The sequence below is a fragment of the Nerophis lumbriciformis genome, linkage group LG39 (assembly GCF_033978685.3).
Source record: "Nerophis lumbriciformis linkage group LG39, RoL_Nlum_v2.1, whole genome shotgun sequence".
In the NCBI taxonomy this organism is placed as follows: Eukaryota; Metazoa; Chordata; class Actinopteri; order Syngnathiformes; family Syngnathidae; genus Nerophis; species Nerophis lumbriciformis.
The window spans coordinates 7881126-7904393 of NC_084586.2; the positions used below are offsets into that span (position 1 = coordinate 7881126).

General features: G+C 37.8%; 3 protein-coding genes and 3 non-coding genes across 7 annotated transcripts; 1 reads left to right on the forward strand and 5 right to left on the reverse strand.

Annotated features, from left to right (window-relative positions):
• Positions 1-12: 12 nt before the first annotated feature.
• surf6 (surfeit 6) lies at positions 13-3377 on the reverse strand. 2 transcript variants are annotated; one of them, XM_061931856.2, is made up of 4 exons: positions 3151-3377; positions 2850-3014; positions 2143-2225; positions 13-2076 (listed from the first exon to the last, which is right to left on the reverse strand). In XM_061931856.2, exons 1-4 carry the CDS (start codon positions 3239-3241, stop codon positions 1399-1401), a joined length of 1017 nt encoding a protein of 338 aa, XP_061787840.1. In that variant the 5' UTR covers positions 3242-3377; the 3' UTR covers positions 13-1398. The 2 variants fall into 2 exon arrangements, with proteins under 2 accessions (XP_061787840.1, XP_061787839.1); XM_061931855.2 differs by having other exon boundaries at positions 14-2076; positions 2805-3014.
• surf1 (SURF1 cytochrome c oxidase assembly factor) lies at positions 3325-19533 on the forward strand. Its single transcript, XM_061931857.2, has 10 exons — positions 3325-3531; positions 3595-3661; positions 6404-6528; positions 6591-6673; positions 6734-6925; positions 11482-11554; positions 11624-11786; positions 11854-11935; positions 12007-12069; positions 19262-19533. The coding sequence occupies exons 1-10, from the start codon at positions 3469-3471 to the stop codon at positions 19263-19265; spliced, it is 915 nt and encodes a 304-aa protein (XP_061787841.1). The 5' UTR covers positions 3325-3468; the 3' UTR covers positions 19266-19533.
• On the reverse strand, positions 15185-22973 carry rpl7a (ribosomal protein L7a). The gene is made up of 8 exons (XM_061931863.1): positions 22937-22973; positions 22111-22231; positions 21779-21928; positions 21463-21603; positions 15868-15947; positions 15545-15675; positions 15408-15477; positions 15185-15321 (listed from the first exon to the last, which is right to left on the reverse strand). The coding sequence occupies exons 1-8, from the start codon at positions 22937-22939 to the stop codon at positions 15217-15219; spliced, it is 801 nt and encodes a 266-aa protein (XP_061787847.1). The 5' UTR covers positions 22940-22973; the 3' UTR covers positions 15185-15216.
• LOC133577962 (small nucleolar RNA SNORD36) lies at positions 15748-15824 on the reverse strand. The gene has a single exon (XR_009811797.1). It is a non-coding gene; the product is annotated as a small nucleolar RNA SNORD36 (small nucleolar RNA).
• LOC133577967 (small nucleolar RNA SNORD24) lies at positions 21673-21743 on the reverse strand. The gene has a single exon (XR_009811802.1). It is a non-coding gene; the product is annotated as a small nucleolar RNA SNORD24 (small nucleolar RNA).
• Positions 21994-22068, reverse strand: LOC133577964 (small nucleolar RNA SNORD24). Its single transcript, XR_009811799.1, has one exon. It is a non-coding gene; the product is annotated as a small nucleolar RNA SNORD24 (small nucleolar RNA).
• Positions 22974-23268: the final 295 nt, after the last annotated feature.

Here is a 23268-nt window from a genome sequence, read left to right on the forward strand (position 1 = left end):
TGCTGGCACACTTAAAAAAACAGAATTGTTAATAGTTTAACTTATTCGATCTCAAATGTGTATGTTTTTCATTGTTGTTCTGTGATAATGAACAGAAATATCAGGGGAGATAGATATCTTCTTGAAATAGCTTTCTGTTAGATTAGCACAGCAGCTAATTAGCCTAAGGCAGGGGTCTGCTACCTGCATGTGGGCTCTTTAGCCCTGCCCTACTGGCTCCCTGGAGCTTTTTCAAAAATGTATGAAAATAAAAAAAGATGGGGGGGGGGGGAAATATATATTTTTGTTTTAATAGGGTTTCTGTAGGAGGACAACATGACACAATCCTCCCTAATTGTTAGAAATCCCACAGTTTATATTAAACATGATTCTCTGATGAAAGTATTTGGCGAGCGCCGTTTTGTCCTAATTTTGGCGGTCCTTGAACTCTTTCTTCATGTTAAACTTTCTTTAACATGCCAGAGAAATACATATTTTATGCCACTCCTTCTTTGTCTCATTTTGTCCACCAAACGTTTTATTCTGTGCGTGAATGCACAAAAGTGAGCTTTGTTGATGTTATTGACTTCTGTGGAGTGTTTATCACGCATATTTGGTCACTGCATGACTGCAAGCTAATCGATGCTAACATGCTATTTAGGCTGGCTTTATGTACATATTGCATCATTATGCCTCACTTGGGAGGTATATTTGAGCTCATTTAATTTCCTTTACTTATGTCCTCTGTGTATTTAATTTTTATCTACATTTCTCATGACACATTATCTGTATGTAATATTGGCTGCATTTCTGATAGTTGTTTGTGTGCCATGTTGTTCCAGACCACAGCAAACGTTACCCAGCTTGCATAGATTCTAATAAATTAATTAGAAGAAGACAGCCCGCCATTTCCTTTAACTTGGACACTCACATCTATACCTTTGGCCATTCCAAGACAGTCATTTAGAGTAGTTATCTCACCTTCTGAGAAGGTTTACTAATGTTTTCCAATGTTGTAAAAATAAAAATAGGCTAATATGGACACTTAAATCATGTGTTGTCTTCATTATAACACTTGTATAAGACTTTTAAAGTCATTTTGATAGTAGGCTAATACAACTAATACAGACACGTACATCATGTGCTGACTTCATTATATCACTTATAGAAGGCTTTTCATTTTGTGTGGCTCCAAACCTTTTTTTTTTTTGGGACCAAAATCGCTCTTTCAACATTTTGAGTTGCCGACCCCTGGCCTAAGGTAATATGTAGCCCAAAACCACAGTGTTTAGTTTTTTGTCATATTTCAGCTTCTTGGATCATTTTGGTAAAATATGTAATATGTTTTTACAATAACCATTTAATACTTTGAAATCACATTAAGTATTATTTCCATAAGTCGCACTGCAAAAAACAAGCTTATTTCAAGTCCTGAGATAGAACCCTCCCTTTCTTCCTGGCGTTGGCCGCCTTCTTATCCGCCTTCTGGTCGTTCCGCTTCCGGATGTTCCTCCGCCGCTTGTCCTGCCTCTTCTGCATCTTCCCCACAACTGCCTCGCTCCGCTGGTCCCACTGCTTCTTCCTCTGAGCGCGCTTCTTCTCCTTCCTGGCCAAAGCAGCGCGCAGCATGTTCTCGTCGTCCTTGATCTTGACACCCTCGGCCTTGTAGAGCATGTTGGTCCACTTCATCTTCACCTCCATGTCGCGGGCTTTGCCCTCGTCTTTCTCCCTCAGCTTCTCCAGCTTGTCTTTGCGCGCCTCCACGCGGCTCAGCAGTTGCTTGTAATTCTTGCCCGACAGCGGCGTGATCTGACCCTTGAGGCGCTGCTTCTTGGTCTTCTGCTTCAGCGCTTTGTCCACGTACTCCTTCTTCACCGTTTCCACCGTGTTGAAGACGATGGCCGTCTCTTGTCTTTTGCTCACAGCCGGCGCTTCCTCTTCTTCCTGTTTAACCTCCGGCTGCTGGTTTTGCACTGCGGCTTCTGCCAGTTTCTTCATACGGAACTCCTTCTTCTTCCTCTTCTTGCGCTCGCGGTCCATTTTCCGCTTGGCTCGCTTGGCTTGGACTTCTTCGGACAACGAGTCCTTTGGGGCTCCCTGACATTTGACGACACTGACGGTTAATTACAGGACTTCTCTTATGTTTTCTTCATCTTTGCTCACCTGTCCTCTAGCCTCTTCGATCTTTTCATGCAGCCTCTTACGGAGAATATCAACTGTGGAGAAGTTGGTCATCACATCTCCTCCTTTTTAAGAAAAAACACCAAGTCAGACATGTCCAAAGTGCGGCCCACAGCAATTTTTTTTACCGGCATGGCTCTAAAAAATACTATTACAAAAAAACTAAAAAAGTAGAATAAAAAAAGCATACAGTTGAAATGTTATAAGAAAAAGTTGCAAATGTTGACTAATCACACAAAGCTGCCATGCAGGCATCTTTTTTCTTTAAAATTATCATTGCTCAAAAAATAATAATGAATCAAAATCAATGTTATGAATTATTGACCTATTGAAGGACAAGTAACCATTTTCTTATATAACTAATTAGAAATTATACATAAGGTGTTTTAATTGATGTTGTACTTATACATTTTTTGTATAGTTACTCTTAGTCATAATCAACTACCTAACGGCAAAATTATTCAATGGTTATGACATTACAAGTCAAAGTATCAGTATGGCCGATACTAGCCCTGTATTTACTTGGTATCAGATCAACACCAACATTACCAGTAACGCTGAACTTTACTGTAAATTGGAAACAACGCATGACTATACATCCCAGTTGTCTCAAATTTGAGTGATAAAGTAAATATTCTCTATACCTTTGTCTGAAGTCTGTTGTGTAGTTTTGTTTATTTTTTGCCCACCGTTGTGTGCCGCTGGACTGGACTTTGTTTGAGGTGCAGGAATGTGCTTCTTCTTCTTCCTCTGGTTTCGATTATTATTATTGTTATTTCTACCATCTTGTGATTGTTGGCTCTTTTTCTTCTTCTTCTGTGCAGGGCCAACATTTTTCTTGGCGTTAAAATGAACTGCGGGTGAAAACAAAACTGAATATTATTATTAAATAAAAACATTTATATAATGGGAATTTGAGTTGCATGTTTAATTTGGAGGTATGATAATATTCTAAAAGACAAGAATGAACACAAACGGAGTGAACTTTACCAAATGTCTTTTTCTTTGGTTCCTGCACGCCTTGGTTTAAAAATTTACTCGTCAGCTTCTGGATGTACGAATCTTTAGAGGCGAGATCCATGTCGACTAATATATATTTATGTTGTCTTAATTTTTCAAATTCGCAATAAAAAGAAAAGCCATGATGCTTTCACGTGTGAAAAGGGGGATGGATTAAACGAAGGGACCGGAAGTAGTTACACTAAAATTGGTCCTCGGTCTGACTAGCAACATGACAGTTATGTAGCTGTCCGTGTAGGAAGGTTGTACAATATTTCTAGTTTCTGGTTGTTTAAGTTGCCATTCGGAATGTTGTCACTAAAAACGCTGCTGGTTTCTCACCACAGAACCTTTACGATTTTAACAGCGGAAGTAAGTTTTTTAAAAGAACATTTTAACAATGTTTTGTTGTGTAAAACTTGAATGTGATTGCAGAGAAACGTCGTTTGCATCAAGAGGGCGTTTTACCTGCTCAGATCCCCTCTCGTCAAGCGAGGAAATGGTAAATACATTTGCACATCTTTACAGTACAAATGTAAAGATGTACTGTAAAGATACATCTTTACATGGCTTTGTTTCTTTTAAAAGTTAATATTTCCCGGGCCAATCTTAATGGTTGCAGAAATAACCATCATTTGAATGCCACAGTAGGAAGTAAACATGTACTAGCAGGAAAAAAAACAGCAATTAAATATGCGCAGTGTATATTTTTAGACTTACTACTCAAAACCAAAAAATATACAAAGGCCATTTATAAAACATGCAATGGGAAAATGCAGTAAATAAAAAATGCTGTACAAAACAGAAGTTAGCCAGTTAGCGTCCAAGTGTTGTCCTGGATAATACACCCCCGGCGTAGAATGCACCCCCCTGACGGGAGTGTTATATCAACTAAAGCCCACACTTAAAGTTTCAACGTGCAAGATTGAATGTATTTTAAAAAAGTTATTTAATAAGAAGCCAAAAGTGCAAAAACAATAATGTTCGTGTTGGAGGAGTTGTGAATGAATGAAATATGAAATCCGAGCAGTTTAAAGTCCTGAATGGTTGGTTTATTCATTATTTTATTTTCAAATTTATTAGCTTGTGGAAAAAGTTAATGTTGATATTTACCTCAGAAGGCTGCAAATACAAAAGAGGCATTCAATTTTATTTAAAATGTATTTGATATGCCATTGATATTTTTTAATCTTTATTATTATTATTATTATTTGAAACTCGATTTTGCATGTCACTATAAAGTTATATAAGCCTTGCTTGTTCAATATTTAATGCAAAACTTGTTTGGGTCCCTATTAAAAGGTTAATTTGTTCAACCTTGGCCCGCGGCTTTGTTCAGTTTTAAATTTTGGCCCACTCTGTATTTGAGTTTGACACCCCTGCTCTACGATCTATTGACCTAGGAATTATTGCAGATAAACAATATAATTTTGAAGGCCAGCTTTTTTGAGACTAAATTATCCACTGATATAATGTTAATACATAATAATAATGCAAGTATACCCTTTCAAATGCATTACACTTGTATTCCTCATATATTTTAGCATTGTAATTTGAATGTAAAGTTTCACATATCCGAGTTAAATTAAACAAATAGATAATAACGAACTGTTTTGCAGTTGAATAAAAATCGCAATAAAATAGGTTCTGTCTCTGTTAAGGATAGGTTGGGGCACTGTCAAATATACACAACCAAAACAATAAATAAAATGGCTGAATAAAGTTACTTTGACCAAAATGATCACAGTTATCATTATTATGGCAATATTTTTGAACGTGCTCAAAAATGTATTACCGTATACACACACGTAAATCTTTGAATCAAGTTGTATTTTATTTTCTAAATAACTAAAATAAGTAGACACACAATATATTTTCTTGGCAGAGGAAACATTAAATATTGTTAATGGCTCTACAGGCGCCATATCAGTTTTATGTGTGTGTTTAAATATGCTTATCTTTTTGCATTTTAATTTGTAAACGTTTCAGAATGATTTTTAATAAATGCAAACTGGGCGATCACTTGGCTCACTTCCGGTTTATGTAACGTCACGCAAGTTCGCTTCCCGTTGAAGATGTTTCTGTCCGAAAAGGAATTTTACCTTTGCAACCTCATTATACTATTGGCTAAGTTTTATATTCATAAATGTAAGTTTCTCAATACCCAACCTGTTTTTTGTGCCTTTAAAAAAGATTTAGAACTCTACATTAAAACACTCTCTACCTCTAACAACCAAAAAGCTGTGAAAACGATGATGATGTGTTCCAAATTTAAGTTATTTACTGAGATTGAGTGAGCCTATGGCTTTGCACTTTTTTTATTATATATATATATATATATATATATATATATATATATATATATATATATATATATTTTGCATTCTATTTTAGTTACTTTGAATTTACAACCCCCTGGCTCTGGCGCTGTTTTGTACTGTTTTGTACTTACTTTGATTATTATTTTCAACTGTTTGTAAATTTTGAAATTTATAAATAAAGGTTTATAAAATGTTTTTTTTTTTTAAATGTCTCTCTCCGTTTAGACAGCCTTTATGTTCAATGTGAATAGTATATCTTAGTTGTTTAGACAGTTATGTGTTTGTACAAGTTTATATTGTCATATGACGTTTCTTTAGAGGGAAAGACGTTAAAGACTCTTGTTTTCATGTTAGCATTTAAGCTAGCTAGCAAGCTAACGCCAGTCGGTCCATATTTTGATCAAAGCGTGGTAATCAATCACAGTTTTTCGATAACTTTAAGTTAATACAGAAAAACTAACTGTTGGGAGTTTTATCATTATTACCGTTTATTATTATTTATTTGACTACAAAGGTGAATTTTTGTACCTGACACCTCAGGTGGATGGAAAAATCCATATAACATGTCACAGACGACGTCACGCTAACATCACATGACACCTCAGAAGCAAGGTAGCCGAAACTTGTCAGAAAGACTGTGGGGCCTCGTGGAGACGTCGCTGCAATGTGGATCAAGACAGATGAAATTGCAAACGGCTCTTGCAGCCTGTAACAAACATGCACATGCCGATTATCAAGGCCAGCAGAGTTATCCAGTTCGTTCTCATTTATTGTTCGATTGATTGACTTATCGAATATCAGCCCAGGTTTAAACCTGGCTAATTTATTGTTAGCCAGCCAGGCTCGATCATTCTATCATTACATGTGCACACTGTCCACAAAGTCATTAAATAGGGGGAAAACAAGCTGTCCTAAATGTCCAGCCAGGTCCATTGGATGGCGACAATGCAGCTCCACAGCAGCCAAAACTACAACTGCAGAAGACTCCTTCTTTAAATGGTTCTTGCTGCTCATCCCGGCCAGCACATTTGGTCTCGGCACCTGGCAGGTATCATATTTTCTTCCCGCCTTGTTCCTCTGTGGTTTTTCCACTGACTCTTTGTCGTCTAGGTGAAGCGTCGCCAGTGGAAACTGCAGCTGATTGACGACCTGAACAAGCTCACCTCAGCGGAGCCCATTCCGCTTCCTGTCGAGTGAGTGACACAGGTCATCTTATCGCGTCACGAAAACGTAACATCTTCTCCTCCGTTCAGCCTGCACGAGCTGGGCCAGCTGGAGTACAGGCGGGTGAGAGTGCGCGGGCGCTACGACCACGCCAAGGAGCTCTACATCCTGCCGCGCTCGCCCGTCGACCCTGAGAAGGAGGCCAGGGAGGCAGGCAGGCTGACGTCCAGCGGGGAGACGGGCGCCAATGTGGTCACGCCGTTTCACTGCACGGACCTTGGGTGAGTCCGTTTTATCGCTTTGTTAGGAGGATTTAAAAGGGACAAGCGGTAGAAAATGGAAGGATGGATGGATAGATTTAAAACGAAACATAACAGCAACAAAGCATTTCACTGCTGCCTTTGTATCAGTCAATCTAAGTTTATTTATATAGCCCATAATCACAAGTGTCACCAACTCCTGACATTCCCTGCTCTTATCCCACATCTTAAAAACGTTGTAATTTGATGAAAAAATTATCATCATTTTTTTGTAACTAAATTAGTCATATTTTTCTCTGAATACATTTGTAATATTATAAGGAAGGCATTTTACTTACGGGGCAGAACTATGTTTGTTCTAATGGAACAAAAGAGTCATACTTTTCTCTGAATCACTTTGTAATTATAAAAAAAAAAGTGTACTTATTGGACAAAATTGTCATAATTTTTAATGAAAAAAGTTGTGATTTTGTGTAAAAAAAAATCATAATTTCAAAGTTGTACTATTCCAAGTACAAAAAAAATTAATTATGGGGCAAAATAGTCATACTTTTTTCTGAATACATTTGTAATATTACAAGGAAGAAATATGTACTTATAGGACAAAACTTAATAATTTTTTGTGAATGAAGCTGAAATATTTTGAGTACAAAAGGTGTAATTTTATGAAAAAAATATAATTTTATGTTCATACAGTTGTACTATTCCAAGTAAAATAGTTGCACTTATGGAACAAAATACACTTAAATTTGTAATATTACAAGAAAAAATATGTAGTTATCAGACAAAATTCTAATAGTATTTTGTAAAAAAAAAGTTGTAATATTTTGAGTAAAAAGTTGTAAATTTCATGTCATAAAAAAGTTATAATTTTAAAGTTCATCTATTTATAGTTAATTTATATAGCCTTTAATCAAACGTGTCTGAAAGGGCTTTCCAAGTAAAAAAGTTGTACTCATGGGACAAAATAGTCATACTCTTCTCTGAATAAATTTGTAATATTACAAGGAAGAAATGTGTAGTTATAGGGCAAAACTGTCATAATATTTTGTGAAGGAAGCTGTAATATTTTGACTAAAAATGGTTTAATTTTATAAAAAAAATATCTGAATTTTCTGTGAATAAAGTTGTACTATTCCAAGTAAAAGGGTTGTACTTAAGGGACAAAATACTGATTATTTTCTCTGAATACATTTGTAATGTCATTAGAAAAAAATTGTACTGATCAGAAGAAATTGCTATTATTTTTTGTGAATAAGTTGTCATTATTCCAAGTAAAAATAATCGTAATTTCAAAGTTTATCATTCAAAGTTTATTGCCCTTAATCAAAAGTGTCTCAAAGGGCTTCACAAACTCCTGCCATTCCCTACATCTTAAAAAAGTTGTAATTTGATGAAAAAAGTATCATGATTTTTTGTAAATAAAATAGTCCTATTTTTCTCTGAATACATTTGTAATATTATAAGGAATACGTTTTTACTTACAGGGCAAAACTGTCATATTTTTGGTAAATAATGTTGTACTATTCCAAGTAAAAAGTTGTACTAATGGGACAAAAGAGTCATACTTTTCTCTTAATCACTTTGTGATTATTAAAAAAAAAGTGTACTAATCAGACAAAATTGTCATAGTTTTTTGTGAAAAAAGTTGTGATTTTGTGCAAAAAATTTCATAATTTCAAAGTTGTACTATTCCAAATAAAACTTTTTTAATTATGGGCCAAAATAGTCATACATTTCTCTGAATAAATTTGTAGTATTACAAGGAAGAAATTTGTACTTATCAGATAAAACTTCATATTTTTTTGTGAATGAAGCTGTAATATTTTGAGTACAAAAGGTGTAGTTTTATGAAAAAAAATAAAATTATCTGTTCATACAGCTGTACTATTCCAAGTAAAATAGTTGCACTTATGGGACAAAATATACTTAAATATGTAATATTACAAGAAAAAATGTGTACTTAAGGGACAAAATTGTAATACTATTTTGTGAAAAAAGTTGTAATATTTTGAGTAAAAAGTTGTAAATTTCATGTCATAAAAAAGTTATAATTTTAAAGTTCATCTATTTATAGTTAATTTATATAGCCTTTAATCAAACGTGTCTGAAAGGGCTTTCCAAGTAAAAAAGTTGTACTCATGGGACAAAATAGTCATACTCTTCTCTGAATAAATTTGTAATATTACAAGGAAGAAATGTGTAGTTATAGGGCAAAACTGTCATAATATTTTGTGAAGGAAGCTGTAATATTTTGACTAAAAATGGTTTAATTTTATAAAAAAAATATCTGAATTTTCTGTGAATAAAGTTGTACTATTCCAAGTAAAAGGGTTGTACTTAAGGGACAAAATACTGATTATTTTCTCTGAATACATTTGTAATGTCATTAGAAAAAAATTGTACTGATCAGAAGAAATTGCTATTATTTTTTGTGAATAAGTTGTCATTATTCCAAGTAAAAATAATCGTAATTTCAAAGTTTATCATTCAAAGTTTATTGCCCTTAATCAAAAGTGTCTCAAAGGGCTTCACAAACTCCTGCCATTCCCTACATCTTAAAAAAGTTGTAATTTGATGAAAAAAGTATCATGATTTTTTGTAAATAAAATAGTCCTATTTTTCTCTGAATACATTTGTAATATTATAAGGAATACGTTTTTACTTACAGGGCAAAACTGTCATATTTTTGGTAAATAATGTTGTACTATTCCAAGTAAAAAGTTGTACTAATGGGACAAAAGAGTCATACTTTTCTCTTAATCACTTTGTGATTATTAAAAAAAAAGTGTACTAATCAGACAAAATTGTCATAGTTTTTTGTGAAAAAAGTTGTGATTTTGTGCAAAAAATTTCATAATTTCAAAGTTGTACTATTCCAAATAAAACTTTTTTAATTATGGGCCAAAATAGTCATACATTTCTCTGAATAAATTTGTAGTATTACAAGGAAGAAATTTGTACTTATCAGATAAAACTTCATATTTTTTTGTGAATGAAGCTGTAATATTTTGAGTACAAAAGGTGTAGTTTTATGAAAAAAAATAAAATTATCTGTTCATACAGCTGTACTATTCCAAGTAAAATAGTTGCACTTATGGGACAAAATATACTTAAATATGTAATATTACAAGAAAAAATGTGTACTTAAGGGACAAAATTGTAATACTATTTTGTGAAAAAAGTTGTAATATTTTGAGTAAAAAGTTGTAATTTAATGTCATTAAAATGTTTATTTATATAGCCCTAAATCACAAATGTCACAAAGGGCTTTCCAAGTAAAGAAGTTGTACTTATGGGACAAAATAGTCATACTCTTCTCTGAATAAATTTGTAATATTACAAGGAAGAAATGTGTACCTACAGGGCAAAACTGTCATAATATTTTGTGAAGGAAGCTATAATAATTTCAGTAAAAATTGTTTAGTTTTATTAAAAAAATATCAGAATTTTCTGTGAATAAAGTTAGACTATTCCAAATAAAAAGGTTGTACTAAGGGACAAAATACTCATTCTTTTCTCTGAATACATTTGTAATATCATTAGACAACAATTGTACTGATCGGACAAAATTGCTATTATTTTTTGTAACTAAAGTTGTCATTATTCTAAGTAAAAAAAAAAGGTGTAATTTTATGTGAAAATGGTCGTATTTTCAAAGTATATGATTCAAGGTTTATTGCCCCTAATCACAAGTGTCTCAAAGTGTTTCACAAACTTACGAAATCCCCTGATCTAAACCCACATCTCAAAAAATTTTAAGTTAAAAATTATAATAATTTTGTGTGAAAAAAGTTGTACTATTCCAAGTAAAAACATTTATTTATAGGACAAAATAGTCATACTTTTCTCTGAATAAATTTGCAATATTACAAGGAAGAAATTTGTATTCATACAGCAAAACTGTCATAATGTTTTGAGTAACAAAATTTTATCACAATTTTCTGTGAATAGAGTTGTACTATTCCAAGTAAAAAAGTTGTACTTATGGGACACAATAGTCATACTTTTTTCTGAATACATTTGTAATATTACAAGGAAGACATTTGTACTTTTATGGCAAAACTGTCATAATAGTTTGTGAATGAAGCTGTAATATTTTGAGTTAAAAAAAATAATAATTTTATGAAAAAAATATCAGAATCTTCTGTGAATAAGGTTGTACTATTCCGAGTAAAAAGGTTGTACTTAAGGGACAAGATACTCATTCTTTTCTCTGAGTACATTTGTAATGTCATTAGAAAAAATTGTACTGATCGGACAAAATTGCTATTATTTTTTGTGAATAAAGTTGTCATTCTTCCAAATAAAAAACATTTTAATTTTATGTGAAAAATTTGGTATTTTCAAAGTATATCAATCAAGGTTTATTGCCCTGAATCACAACTGTCTCAAAGGGCTTCACAAACTTACGAAATCCACTGATCTAAACCCACATCTTAAAAAAAGTTGTAATTTTATGAACGAATTATCATTTTCTGTGAATAAAGTTGTACTATTCCAGTTGTACTCACAGGACAAAATAGTGGTAACATCTCTCGCATGCACCAAACATGCTCATGGTCTTGTCTGTGCAGCATCAGCATCCTGGTGAACAGAGGCTACGTTCCCAAGCAGAAGGTCCGACCAGAGACCAGGATGAAGGGTCAGGTGAGCACTCCAACACTAGTATCTTTATTTTATTTTTTTTCCCCTGACATAATGTGTGCTTTTTCGCAGGTGGAGGGCGAGGTGGAGCTGGTGGGTGTGGTCAGGCTGACAGAGCAGCGTAGACCTTTTATGCCCAACAACGATGTGGACAGGAACCGCTGGCACTACCGCGACCTGGACGCCATGTCTGCCATAACCGGAGCGGAACCCATCCTCATTGATGCAGACTTTGGTAGAATATCAGCATTGTTATAAGCACGTTTTTATCTTTCTAAATGCACATTTTAAATGTGCTGCAGCGAGCACCATCCCTGGTGGACCAATAGGCGGACAGACGAGGGTGACGCTGAGGAATGAACACATGCAGTATGTCATCACATGGTAGGCAGACAGTGAATGATCAAAACACCTGAGTTAGCTTGTTAGCTTATTAACACAATTTGCCTTCTTAGGTACGGCCTGTGTGCGGCCACATCCTATATGTGGTACATGAAGTTCATCAAGAAGATTAAAATGTAAGACAAATTGAATAAATATTCCTAATCTGATGTTGCTCCCGATTACCTTCGTTTTTTTGTATACAAAAAAAATGTTTACATTTTCCAATTGGTAGCACAGACATTCATAACAGAATATAACTGATTTGCAGAAAGTAAATAAGTATTTACAGATAAAGACACCAATTATCATGCCTGATACTAGTGATATTTAAATGAGGCCATATTTTTTTTAAACAAATAGGTGTGCAGAAGGTAATATGAAACATGCTTTTATGGTCAATGGGCCAAATAGTAAACAGGAAAATAACATTGACATTATTTGGCGCTGTAATATCAAATTTATTCCACACTTTGAAAGTTTTCCTTTTTCTAAGTTCCATTCAGATTGATGATGGTGATGAAAATTGATAAATCGTCTTACTTCATGTCGTACGAGCCATCCCTCGTGAGCCGAAACAAACTTAGTGGCCCACACATCTGAGGTATTAACAGATGTACATTGTGTTCCACTATGTAAAGTGGTCGTTTTGGTAGATTTTAGCTTTGAAATGGTATTTCAACAAGTCAACAGTACAGTAGGTACTTGATTTTGATATATGTAATGCTCATAAGGGTCGTCTAGTGCAGTGGTTCTCAACCTTTTTTCAGTGATGTACCTCCTGTGAACACTTTTTTAATTCAAGTAGCCCCTAATCAGAGCAAAGCATTTTTGGTTGAAAAAAAGAGATAAAGAAGTAAAATACAGCACTATGTCATCAGTTTCTGATTTATTAAATTGTATAACAGTGCAAAATATTGCTCATTTGTTGTGGTCTTTCTTGAACTATTTAGAAAAAAAGATATAAAAATAACTAAAAACTTGTTGAAAAATAAACAAGTGATTCAATTATAAATAAAGATTTCTACACATAGAAGTAATCAACTTAAAGTGCCCTCTTTGGGGATTGTAATAGAGATCCATCAGGATTCATGAACTTAATTCTAAACATTTCTTCACAAAAAAAGAAATCTTTAACATCAATATTTATGGAACATGTCCACAAAAAAATCTAGCTGTCAACACTGGATATTGCATTGTTGCATTTCTTTTCACAGTTATTTTTGACAGACATTTAAAAAAAATCTCACGTACCCCTTGGCATACCTTCAAGTACTCCTAGGGGTACGCGTACCCCCATTTGAGAACCACTGGTCTAGTAAAATATGCGTGTGTAAATATCAAAATATTACGTTGAATCACTTGTCAGGCAATATTACATCCATCCATTTTCTACCGCTTATTCCCTTCGGGGTCACGGGGGGCGCTGGAGCCTATCTCAGCTACAATCGGGCGGAAGGCGGGGTACACCCTGGACAAGTCGCCACCTCATCGCAGGGCCAACACAGATAGACAGACAACATTCACACTCACATTCACACACTAGGGACCATTTAGTGTTGCCAATCAACCTATCCCCAGGTGCATGTCTTTGGAGGTGGGAGGAAGCCGGAGTACCCGGAGGGAACCCACGCAGTCACGGGGAGAACATGCAAACTCCACACAGAAAGATCCCGAGCCCGGGATTGAACCCAAGACTACTCAGGACCTTCGTATTGTGAGGCAGACGCACTAACCCCTCTGCCACCGTGCTGCCCATACGGACCAATATTACATTTAATGAAAATGTTACATAAATGAATACATCCAAACACTTTATATTTATGTGCATGAAGAAATAACAGTTACAGTTGTATCTTCCAAACAAGAAATAGGTTTTATCACATCAACATTGGACTAACAGTTCTTTAAATCTCATTAATACGCACAGAAAAGCTCCTTTAAATCTCATTAATACCACAAAAAAGGCAAACTGTCATTCTCCGGACATGATAAAGGCTTAAATAATGTCAAACACGTAGTGTTACAATGACCATGAAGATAAAGTTTGTCTTAAGTTACACCTAGTAATTCGCTGTGGACAGACGAAGCCAAGCAATGCAGGTTTAGGGAGCGGTACGCGCTCCCGCGAAGGAAATCCAATTTTGGCAGGCAATCACATTTTGGCACAACACTGATCCGCTTAAAAAAATACCTGTTTCTCAGCAGTGGTCCGTCCGTATGGGCCGGAGCGGTACTCAGTTGTAATACACTTTTTCACCACTTGTGGCAGTAATGACAATATCAAATAGAAATCCGGAGCTGGTTTGTTTCCTAAAATAAGTGCACAAATTATGACATGACAATTTGCACTTTCATTTTGATGGTTTATTTTAGAAACAGATGTGTGATTCAGTTAGAATGCAGTTCTTTTAACATTTCATTATTGTCCATCCATTTTCTACCACTTATTCCCTTATGTACATTTATTTTTCAGGAGTCCCTTGTAATCCAGTATATTTGATCAGTATTTATATTGTAATCAGCCTGACATGAGCCTTGATAATTGGCATTTCATATAATTTGAGTTTATCCTGTTTAACTGTAGGTAGGTCTGTTATCATTGAATGATTAAAATCAAGAATAAGATTACTAATTCAATGTTGTGTGCCCCCAGCTGCTTTTGTAGTTAAGTAGGGACTTCAGGTAAAAATCTGTTTTAGTAGACAGATGTATATTTTCCAGAGGTTCACTTAGTCTTGTGCAAACTTGCACACACGAGATTGACAACTGAGGATTCAAAAATGAATGCTATGGTTTCTATATTCCTGTTTAACTGGTGAGGGAAATCCTAATTTTCTCAATGCGTATATTTTGTTGTCATCTTATAAATGATAATAAATTATAAATGGGTTGTACTTGTATAGCGCTTTTCTACCTTCAAGGTACTCAAAGCGCTTTGACACTACTTCCACATTTACCCATTCACACACTGATGGAGGGAGCTGCCATGCAAGGCGCTAACCAGCACCCATCAGGAGCAAGGGTGAAGTGTCTTGCTCAGGACACAACGTACATGACGAGGTTGGTACTAGGTGGGGATTGAACCAGGGACCCTCGGGTTGCGCACGGCCACTCTTCCACTGCGCCACGCCGTCCCAAAAACAGAGCACTCCAGTTATCCACCTCAACGCTGTTAAGCATCACAAACCAACAATAATTCATGTCCGTTTGATCAACCTACCAAAGCCAAAATGACAAAAACAAGCTGTCTTTTAGAACGTAATTTTTTTATTCCAAACAATTTAACCAAGCTTGGTTGCCAGCTCCTTGGCCTTTGCCCTCTCTAGCTTGGCGACGCGAGCGGTGGATTTGGGCCCCAAGATGTTGCCTCCCCAGTGACGACGGATCTACAGAAGAAGTTATCAAAAACAAAGTGCTCAACACTGACGTTCATTCTCCATTTTCATTAAGAGTCAGCAGAATATAAGCTCACCTCTTCATATCTTTCGTTGTAATTGGTCTTGATTGCTTCCACAAGCTTGGCAAGTGCACCTTTATCCTCTCTGGAAGAAGAAATGTTCCATTAGCTTATTAAAATACATGACGGGAAGCAAAGACGTGCGTGCTTACGGGTTGGTCTGTGTGAAGGCCACGGAGGTGCACGTTTTCCTGTGCACCAGCTTGCCCAGGCGAGCTTTGCCCTTCACGATGCAGTAAGGGACGCCCATCTTGCGGCACAGAGCGGGCAGGAAAACCACCAGCTGGAAAAGGCAAAGAAACACCAGGTCAGCATACTGAACATCCGCAGTGTTAAATATTATATAAAATGGTCTCTTGCTCAGGGTTAAAAAGCTCATATGTTTTGATCAACATAGAAGATTCAGGTGAAGAAATTCAAACATCATAGCAGTGATCGTTCCTCCAAAAGACGAGTGACATTTAACAAATGTTACCTCAATGGGGTCTACGTCGTGGGCGATGACTACCAGCTGCGCTTTCTTGCTCTCCACCAGGGAGGTGACATTGTTTACACCTGGAAAATAAAATAACATTTGTGAGGGAGGTCAGGTGTGGTGTTGAGTCTTCATGTGGACATGCTGGCCAGTAAGCTCAGGGTTAAAAAGCTAAAAACATCAACATCTGTCAGGTGAAGAAATTCAAGTACCGTATTTTCCGCACCATAAGGCGCCCTGGGTTATAAGCCGCGCCTTCAATGAACGGCATATTTCAAAACTTTGTCCACCTATAAGACGCCCCGTGTTATAAGCCGCATCTAACTGCGCTAAAGGAATGTCAAAAAAACAGTCAGATAGGTCAGTCAAACTTTAATAATATATTAAAAACCAGCGTGATGTGGGCGCGCACGGAGTCGTATATCAACATGGACGGAGCTGCGTGAAAAAAGCCACCCGGCCTCTTCGCGTAAACTTACCTTAACCACTCGCTCATCTTTTCTTCATCCATCCCTTCGAGTTAGCTTTTATGATGACGCCGGCTGGAAAGGTCTCTTTTGGCAAGGTCTTCCTTTTGAATATCACCATGGGTGGAAGTTTCTGGCCATTAGCATGGCAAGCTAGAACCACAGTGAAGGATGACTTCTCATTCCCAGTGGTGCGAATATTCACCGTACGTGCTCCCGTTGTATCCACAGTGCGGTTCACAGGAATATCAAAAGTCAGTGGAACCTCGTCCATGTTGATAATGTTCTCTGGCCGGATCTTTTTTTCAGCTATCTTGTTTTTACAATATGCACGGAAAGTAGCCAGCTTTTCTTGAAAGTCTTTAGGCAGTTGCTGTGAAATAGTAGTCCGTATGCGGATGGAGAGATTGCGTCTTTTCATGAACCGGATCCCTGTCGCTTAGTAGGAGCCATTTTGTGGTCTTTACAGATGTAAACACACAAAGGAAATGAAACGTACGGTAATATCCGCGCGCTTCTTCTTCTTCTACGCGGGCGGGTGGTTGCTTACAGTAGAAGAAGAAGCGCTTCCTGTTCTATGGGGGCGGGTGCTTACCTTGGCGGTTGCTTGCGTAGAAGAAGAAGCACTTCCTCTTCTACGGGGAAAAAAGATGGCGGCTGTTTACCGTAGTTGCGAGACCGAAACTTTATGAAAATGAATCTTAATATTAATCCATATATAAAGCGCACCGGGTTATAAGGCGCACTGTCGGCTTTTGAGAAAATTTGTGGTTTTTAGGTGCGCCTTATAGTGCGGAAAATACGGTAGTACACGTTTCTTTAATCAGCCTGACCTTAAACTAAGGTTTATGTGCTGACTGAATAATTGTGATTAGCACATACAGTATTTTCCGCACTATAAGGCGCACCTAAAAACCACAAATTTTCTCAAAAGCTAACAGTGCGCCTTATAACCCGGTGCGCTTTATTACGATTCATTTTCATAAAGTTTCGATCTCGCAACTTCGGTAAACAGCCGCCATCTTTTTTCCCGGTAGAACAGGAAGCGCTTCTTCTTCTACGCAAGCAACCGCCAAGGAAAGCACCCGCCCCCATAGAACAGGAAGCGCTTCTTCTTCTACCCGCCCCCGGAAGAAGAAGAAAAAACGCGCGGATATCACCGTACGTTTCATTTCCTGTTTACATCTGTAAAGACCACAAAATGGCTCCTACTAAGCGATCCGGTTCATAAAAAGACGCAATCTCTCCATCCGCACACGGATTACTACCGTATTTCACAGCAACTGATATTCCTGTGAACCGCACTGTGGAACGGGAGCACGTACGGTGAATATTCGCACCACAGGGAATGAGAAGTCATCCTTCACTGTGGTTCTAGCTTGCCATGCTAACTTCCACCCATGGTGATATTCAAAAGGAAGACCTTCCCAAAAGAGACCTTTCCAGCCGGCGTCATCATAAAAGCTAACTCGAAGGGATGGATGGATGAAGAAAAGATGAGCGAGTGGTTAAGGGAAGTTTACGCAAAGAGGCCGGGTGGCTTTTTTCACACAGCTCCGAAGGCGAACACACCTTCACTAAGACGGGCAGACAGCGCCGGACGACATACGCCAACATTTGCCAGTGGATCGTAAATGCCTGGGCAGATATTTCGGTCACAACTGTGGTCCGAGCTTTCCGGAAGGCAGGATTCACAGAACAACAGCGACACTGACTCCCGATGACTTCGACGAGACGGAACCGGCCATTTTGGATACCACGCTTGCGCAACTTTTCAATTCGGACACCGAAGACGAAGAATTCGAAGGATTTACGAATGAAGAATAACTTCAGAAGGTGAGCGCTATGTTTATTTTGTGTGTTGTGACATTAACGTTCGAGCAACATTATGTTACTATTGCTCTACACCATTTTGAATTTTACTATGTTTGTGATTGCACATTTGCGTACATTTTGGGACAGAGTTGTTAGAACGCTGGTTTTCAATATATTATTAAAGTTTGACTGAACTATCTGACTGTTTTTTTGACATTCACTTTAGCGCAGCGTTTTTTTGACATTCACTTTAGCGCAGCGTAGGCGCGGCTTATAGTCCGGGGCGGCTTATTGGTGGACAAAATTATGAAATATGTAATTCATAGAAGGTGCGGCTAATAATCCGGTGCGCCTTATAGTGCGGAAAATACGGTAGTTATATAACTTGACAAGGCTGTAAACTAAGTAGGCTTTACACAAATATTGAATATGAATAGGGACGGCGTGGCGCAGTGGAAGAGTGGCCGTGCGCGACCCGAGGGTCCCTGGTTCAATCCCCACCTAGTACCAACCTTGTCATGTCCGTTGTGTCCTGAGCAAGACACTTAAATAATAAATGATAAATGGGTTGTACTTGTATAGCGCTTTTCTACCTTCAAGGTACTCAAAGCGCTTTGACACTACTTCCACATTTACCCATTCACACACACATTCACACACTGATGGAGGGAGCTGCCATGCAAGGCGCTAACCAGCACCCATCAGGAGCAAGGGTGAAGTGTCTTGCTCAGGACACAACGGACATGACGAGGTTGGTACTAGGTGGGGATTGAACCAGGGACCCTCGGGTCGCGCACGGCCATTCTCCCACTGCGCCACGCCGTCCCCACTTCACCCTTGCTCCTGATGGGTGCTGGTTAGCGCCTTGCATGGCAGCTCCCTCCATCAGTGTGTGAATGTGTGTGTGAATGGGTAAATGTGGAAGTAATGTCAAAGCGCTTTGAGTACCTTGAAGGTAGAAAAGCGCTATACAAGTACAACCCATTTATCATTATCATTTATGAATAAATTCAAGGCTATGATTACTAATTCAGTGTTAATATTTGAGTGGGCCTCTCTAGAGTGGATAAGTTACATTAAGAACCCTTGATTATGAGTTATTTGCTTTGCAGGTAGGGCCTCCAATCAAGTACGGGAAAAGCAACTCTCTACGAGGCTAACAAGACCGCAACAAAGACTACAAACTAAAAAGCAGCTTACTAGGGTGGACTCATTCACACCAGTTATTCATTATGATACCATGTATGTTGAGAAAAAAGCACAATGCAGAGCGATCACTAAAGCAGTCACTGCACATCTCCAAGATGTGCGAATGAAAAAGCCTCTGTTTATCTACCATATTTTTCGGAGTATAAGTCGCTCCGGCCCAAAATGCATAATAAAGAAGGAAAAAAACATAAGTCGCACTGGAGTATTAGTCGCATTTTTGGGGGAAATTTATTTGATAAAACCCAACACCAAGAATAGACATTTGAAAGGCAATTTAAAATAAAGAATAGTGAACAGGCTGAATATGTGTATGTTATATGACGCATAAATAACCAACTGAGAATGTGCCTGGTATGTTAACGTAACATATTATGGTAAGAGTCATTCAAATAACATATAGAACATGCTATACGTTTATCAAACAATCTGTCACTTCTAATCGCAAAATCCGATGAAATCTTATACGTCTAGTCTCTTACGTGAATGAGCTAAATAATATTTGATATTTTACGGTAATGTGTTAATTTCAGACATAAGTCGCTCCTGAGTATAAGTTGCACCCCCGGCCAAACTATGAAAAAAACTGCGACTTATAGTCCGAAAAATACGGAACTTACTGTATAACCCTCAATGTTTTACTTGATTACCGTATTTTCCGCACTATAAGGCGCACCTAAAAAACACAAATTTTCTCAAAAGCTGACAGTGCGCCTTATAACCCGGTGCGCTTTATATATGGATAAATATTAAGATTCATTTTCATAAAGTTTCGGTCTCGCAACTTCGGTAAACAGCCGCCATCTTTTTCCCCGTAGAAGAAGCGCGCGATGCATGCTGGGATATGTGACGTTTCATTTCCATTTGTGTGTTTATGTAAAGACCCCAAAATGGCTCCTATTAAGTGTGTTGTCTGTCTAATTATAAATAATGCAGACGAGGCGTGTTAACTGAGTTCTCAACGTTTACTCACAGCGTGCTCATAACCACATTCTAACTCCCAGCATACAACAACGCTTCTCAGGGCTACCGCGCATGCTCGTCACTATCGTTGCATGCTGGGTAGTGTAGTTGTTATATTTGCTAGCTCATAACATCACATTAAGAGACACGCTTACGCGCTTAATTCAATACTCGCCGTCATTCCGGGTGGATTGACAAAAGACCTCCAGCCGCTAGATATTGGTGTCAACAGGGCATTCGAAGCTAGACTGCTGACTGCGTGGGAACAGTGGATGACAGAAGGCGAACACACGTGACGTTCACCAAGACAGGGAGGCAGGGAGACAGCGCCAGACGACATTTTGGATCCCACATTCGCCCAACTTTTCAATTCGGACAACGAAGGAGAATAATTCGAGGGATTTATGAATGAAGAATAACTTCAGAAAGTGAGCGTTATGTTTATTTTGTGTGTTGTGACATTAACGTTCGAGCAACATTATGTTGCTATTGCTCTGCACTATTTTGAATTTTACTATGTTTGTGATTGCACATTTGCGTACATTTTGGGAGTGAACAGAGTTGTTAGAACGCTGGTTTTTAATATATTATTAAAGTTTGACTGACCTATCTGACTGTTTTTTTTGACATTCTTTTAGCGCAGTTAGATGCGGCTTACAACACCGGGCGGCTTATAGGTGGACAAAGTTTTGAAATATGCCGTTCATTGAAGGCGCGGCTTTTAACCCAGGGCGCCTTATGGTGCGGAAAATACGGTAATTTGGATACAAAGTATAATGTATCATTTTTATTTACAGAAGTGTTAAGATTACACTTTAATAATCTCAATGTTGGAGACTATTTTGTTTACATGCAAATTGCAAATCTACATTTTTGTTAACAGAAGTATTTTAATCACTACAGAAGTATTGCTTACCGGGGGGGAGCTCTAAATTTAGTTATTTGAAAAGCCTTCATAGCTGAGGGGGTTATAATCAGAGAAAGGTAACTTTTTTGTGGCCATTTAATATGTTTTTCTACTGGTCCTTATTTTTGACAGGTCATATAAAAACACATGATACAGTTTTCAGTGGAGAAGGTAGCACATGTGTGGACAAAGACTCAGATATTTGTTGTTGCAGATTTAATGTCCCACAATGCTCACCTGCACGGAGAACAGGGGGCCTCTTGGTAGGTGTATCACCCTTTCCGGCTGCTTTCTGCTCAGCGCGGGCCAGCAGCCTCTGTTTCTTCTCCTGCTTGGTCTCTGGTCTGTACTTATGGGCCAGCTTGAACAGCTGTGTGGCTGAAAGAAACATTCACTTTTATATACATGTATCCGCAATTGGAAATCGGTGATTATGTTCATGTTAAATGCATCAGTGATCTTGGTGGAAATGTCAGCAGTAGTATTAAGATAGCACTTATTCTTTAACATCCTTTGCATGTCCTGATATTGAACGCCACCCCACAAAACATACCGGTCTGGCGGTCGAGAGCCTGAGAGAACTGGTTGATGGCAGGGGGGACCTTTAGGCGCTTGTACAAGATGGAGCGCTGCCTCTGCAGGCGAACGTAGCGCGGCCATTTGACAAAGCGTGTCAAATCACGCTTGGGCTGAATATCCTGGCCTGCGGGAGAGCAAATGTTAGGAGTCTGACCACAACAAACCGCAGGAACACATCATGCAAGAACATGCATCAGCGATCTTGGTGATAATAGATGTCATCACTGAGATTAAGATAGCAAATATTCGTTTACATCATCTGCACCTTGCAGTCATTACACCAAGTAATGTCATTGTTTAACTCACCAATGCCGAAGTTCTTTGGCTTCTTTTCAGAAAGGTGGTTGACTTCTTTCTTGGTCTCATGCTTCTTGGCCACCGAAGGGGCAGGTGCCACCTTCTTCCCCTTAGCCTTCTTTCCTTTGGGCTGACAAAAGTCAAGACAAATTTAATTTAACAGGCCTCATCACAACCCTCCCGATAATTCAAACAGCATCAAGGGTGTATAAGGAACTACTCAATTAAATCAATGGCATTAGACTTTTACATTGTCAGGGGATGTTGTGGTTTGTAAAGCCTCCTGAGGCATACACAAACAGAATGAAAATGGATGTGCGTTAAGCATATACTTTAACTTGTTTAACATTTCGTTGAATTAAAAAGCCCCAACAGGACGGATTACTTTTGCAAATAGTAAACGACTGAGCAACTAGCAATTCCGTATGAAAACTACATGAGGCCTCGTCATACTATAAGACGTGGTTCATGTACCAGTCCAACAGCTACACGATAATGATTACAACTAAAACCAACGTACCGTCGATATTTAGAGAAGGAAGTACAAAATACGGATGTGAAAATCCACTCAAATGACGTTTTTTCACCGCATGTCGGCATTAGCATTTAAGCTAGCGGCCGCAGTGCTGGCTACTAGCACCGGCACTACCTCAGAGGCTTTTAATCTAAGGTCCAAAAACAAACGCTGTGGCGAACAATAACGACACATTTCTAAAGAACACATTCCGCATGCTCAGTTAATCAATGTAACAGTATAAAAACACACATGGACACAAGGATGCAGACAGATACAACATGAAAGATAGTTCCACTGTGGAGTAGACTATGCACCCACCATGTCGGTTCAGGCAGAAAGGAGGAGCAAGGGCTGCTGGGTAACGTAAATACCGCGATGTTTTCAGCCTGGCAACGTGATCTGCAAAGGGCAGATCTGGAATCAGATTATTCATATGTTTACAATTTGTTTCCGGTATTTAAAAAAAAAAATGACACCACTGATCCAGGATGGGCGTGACAATGTATGAAAATAGTGGAATAGCCATTTGTCATTTCTTCAACAGAAATGTTCTCAAAATAATTCAAAACTAAATATAAACAATAAACATCAGTGTTGGGGTTGTAAGTGTTTATTTAAACCGAAATCATTGTAGTTTTCACCGCTGTTGC

Bases quoted from the DNA above. Each gene is read 5' to 3' on its own strand.
- surf6 (XM_061931855.2), bottom strand. From the start codon at position 3,241: ATGGATCTCGCCTCTAAAGATTCGTACATCCAGAAGCTGACGAGTAAA. The intron at 2,226-2,804 runs GTATAGAGAATA...TTTCTTAAAAAG, and splicing joins ACAACAGACTTCAGACAAAG to GAGGAGATGTGATGACCAAC. The intron at 2,077-2,142 runs GTGAGCAAAGAT...GTCAAATGTCAG, and splicing joins TCGAAGAGGCTAGAGGACAG to GGAGCCCCAAAGGACTCGTT.
- surf1 (XM_061931857.2), top strand. From the start codon at position 3,469: ATGTTGTCACTAAAAACGCTGCTGGTTTCTCACCACAGAACCTTTACG. The intron at 3,532-3,594 runs GTAAGTTTTTTA...ATGTGATTGCAG, and splicing joins TTACGATTTTAACAGCGGAA to AGAAACGTCGTTTGCATCAA. The intron at 6,926-11,481 runs GTGAGTCCGTTT...TTGTCTGTGCAG, and splicing joins TTTCACTGCACGGACCTTGG to CATCAGCATCCTGGTGAACA.
- rpl7a (XM_061931863.1), bottom strand. The intron at 21,929-22,110 runs GTGAGTTAAACA...GCTCTCCCGCAG, and splicing joins GCCAAAGAACTTCGGCATTG to GCCAGGATATTCAGCCCAAG. The intron at 15,322-15,407 runs GTGAGCTTATAT...CTTCTTCTGTAG, and splicing joins ACAACGAAAGATATGAAGAG to ATCCGTCGTCACTGGGGAGG.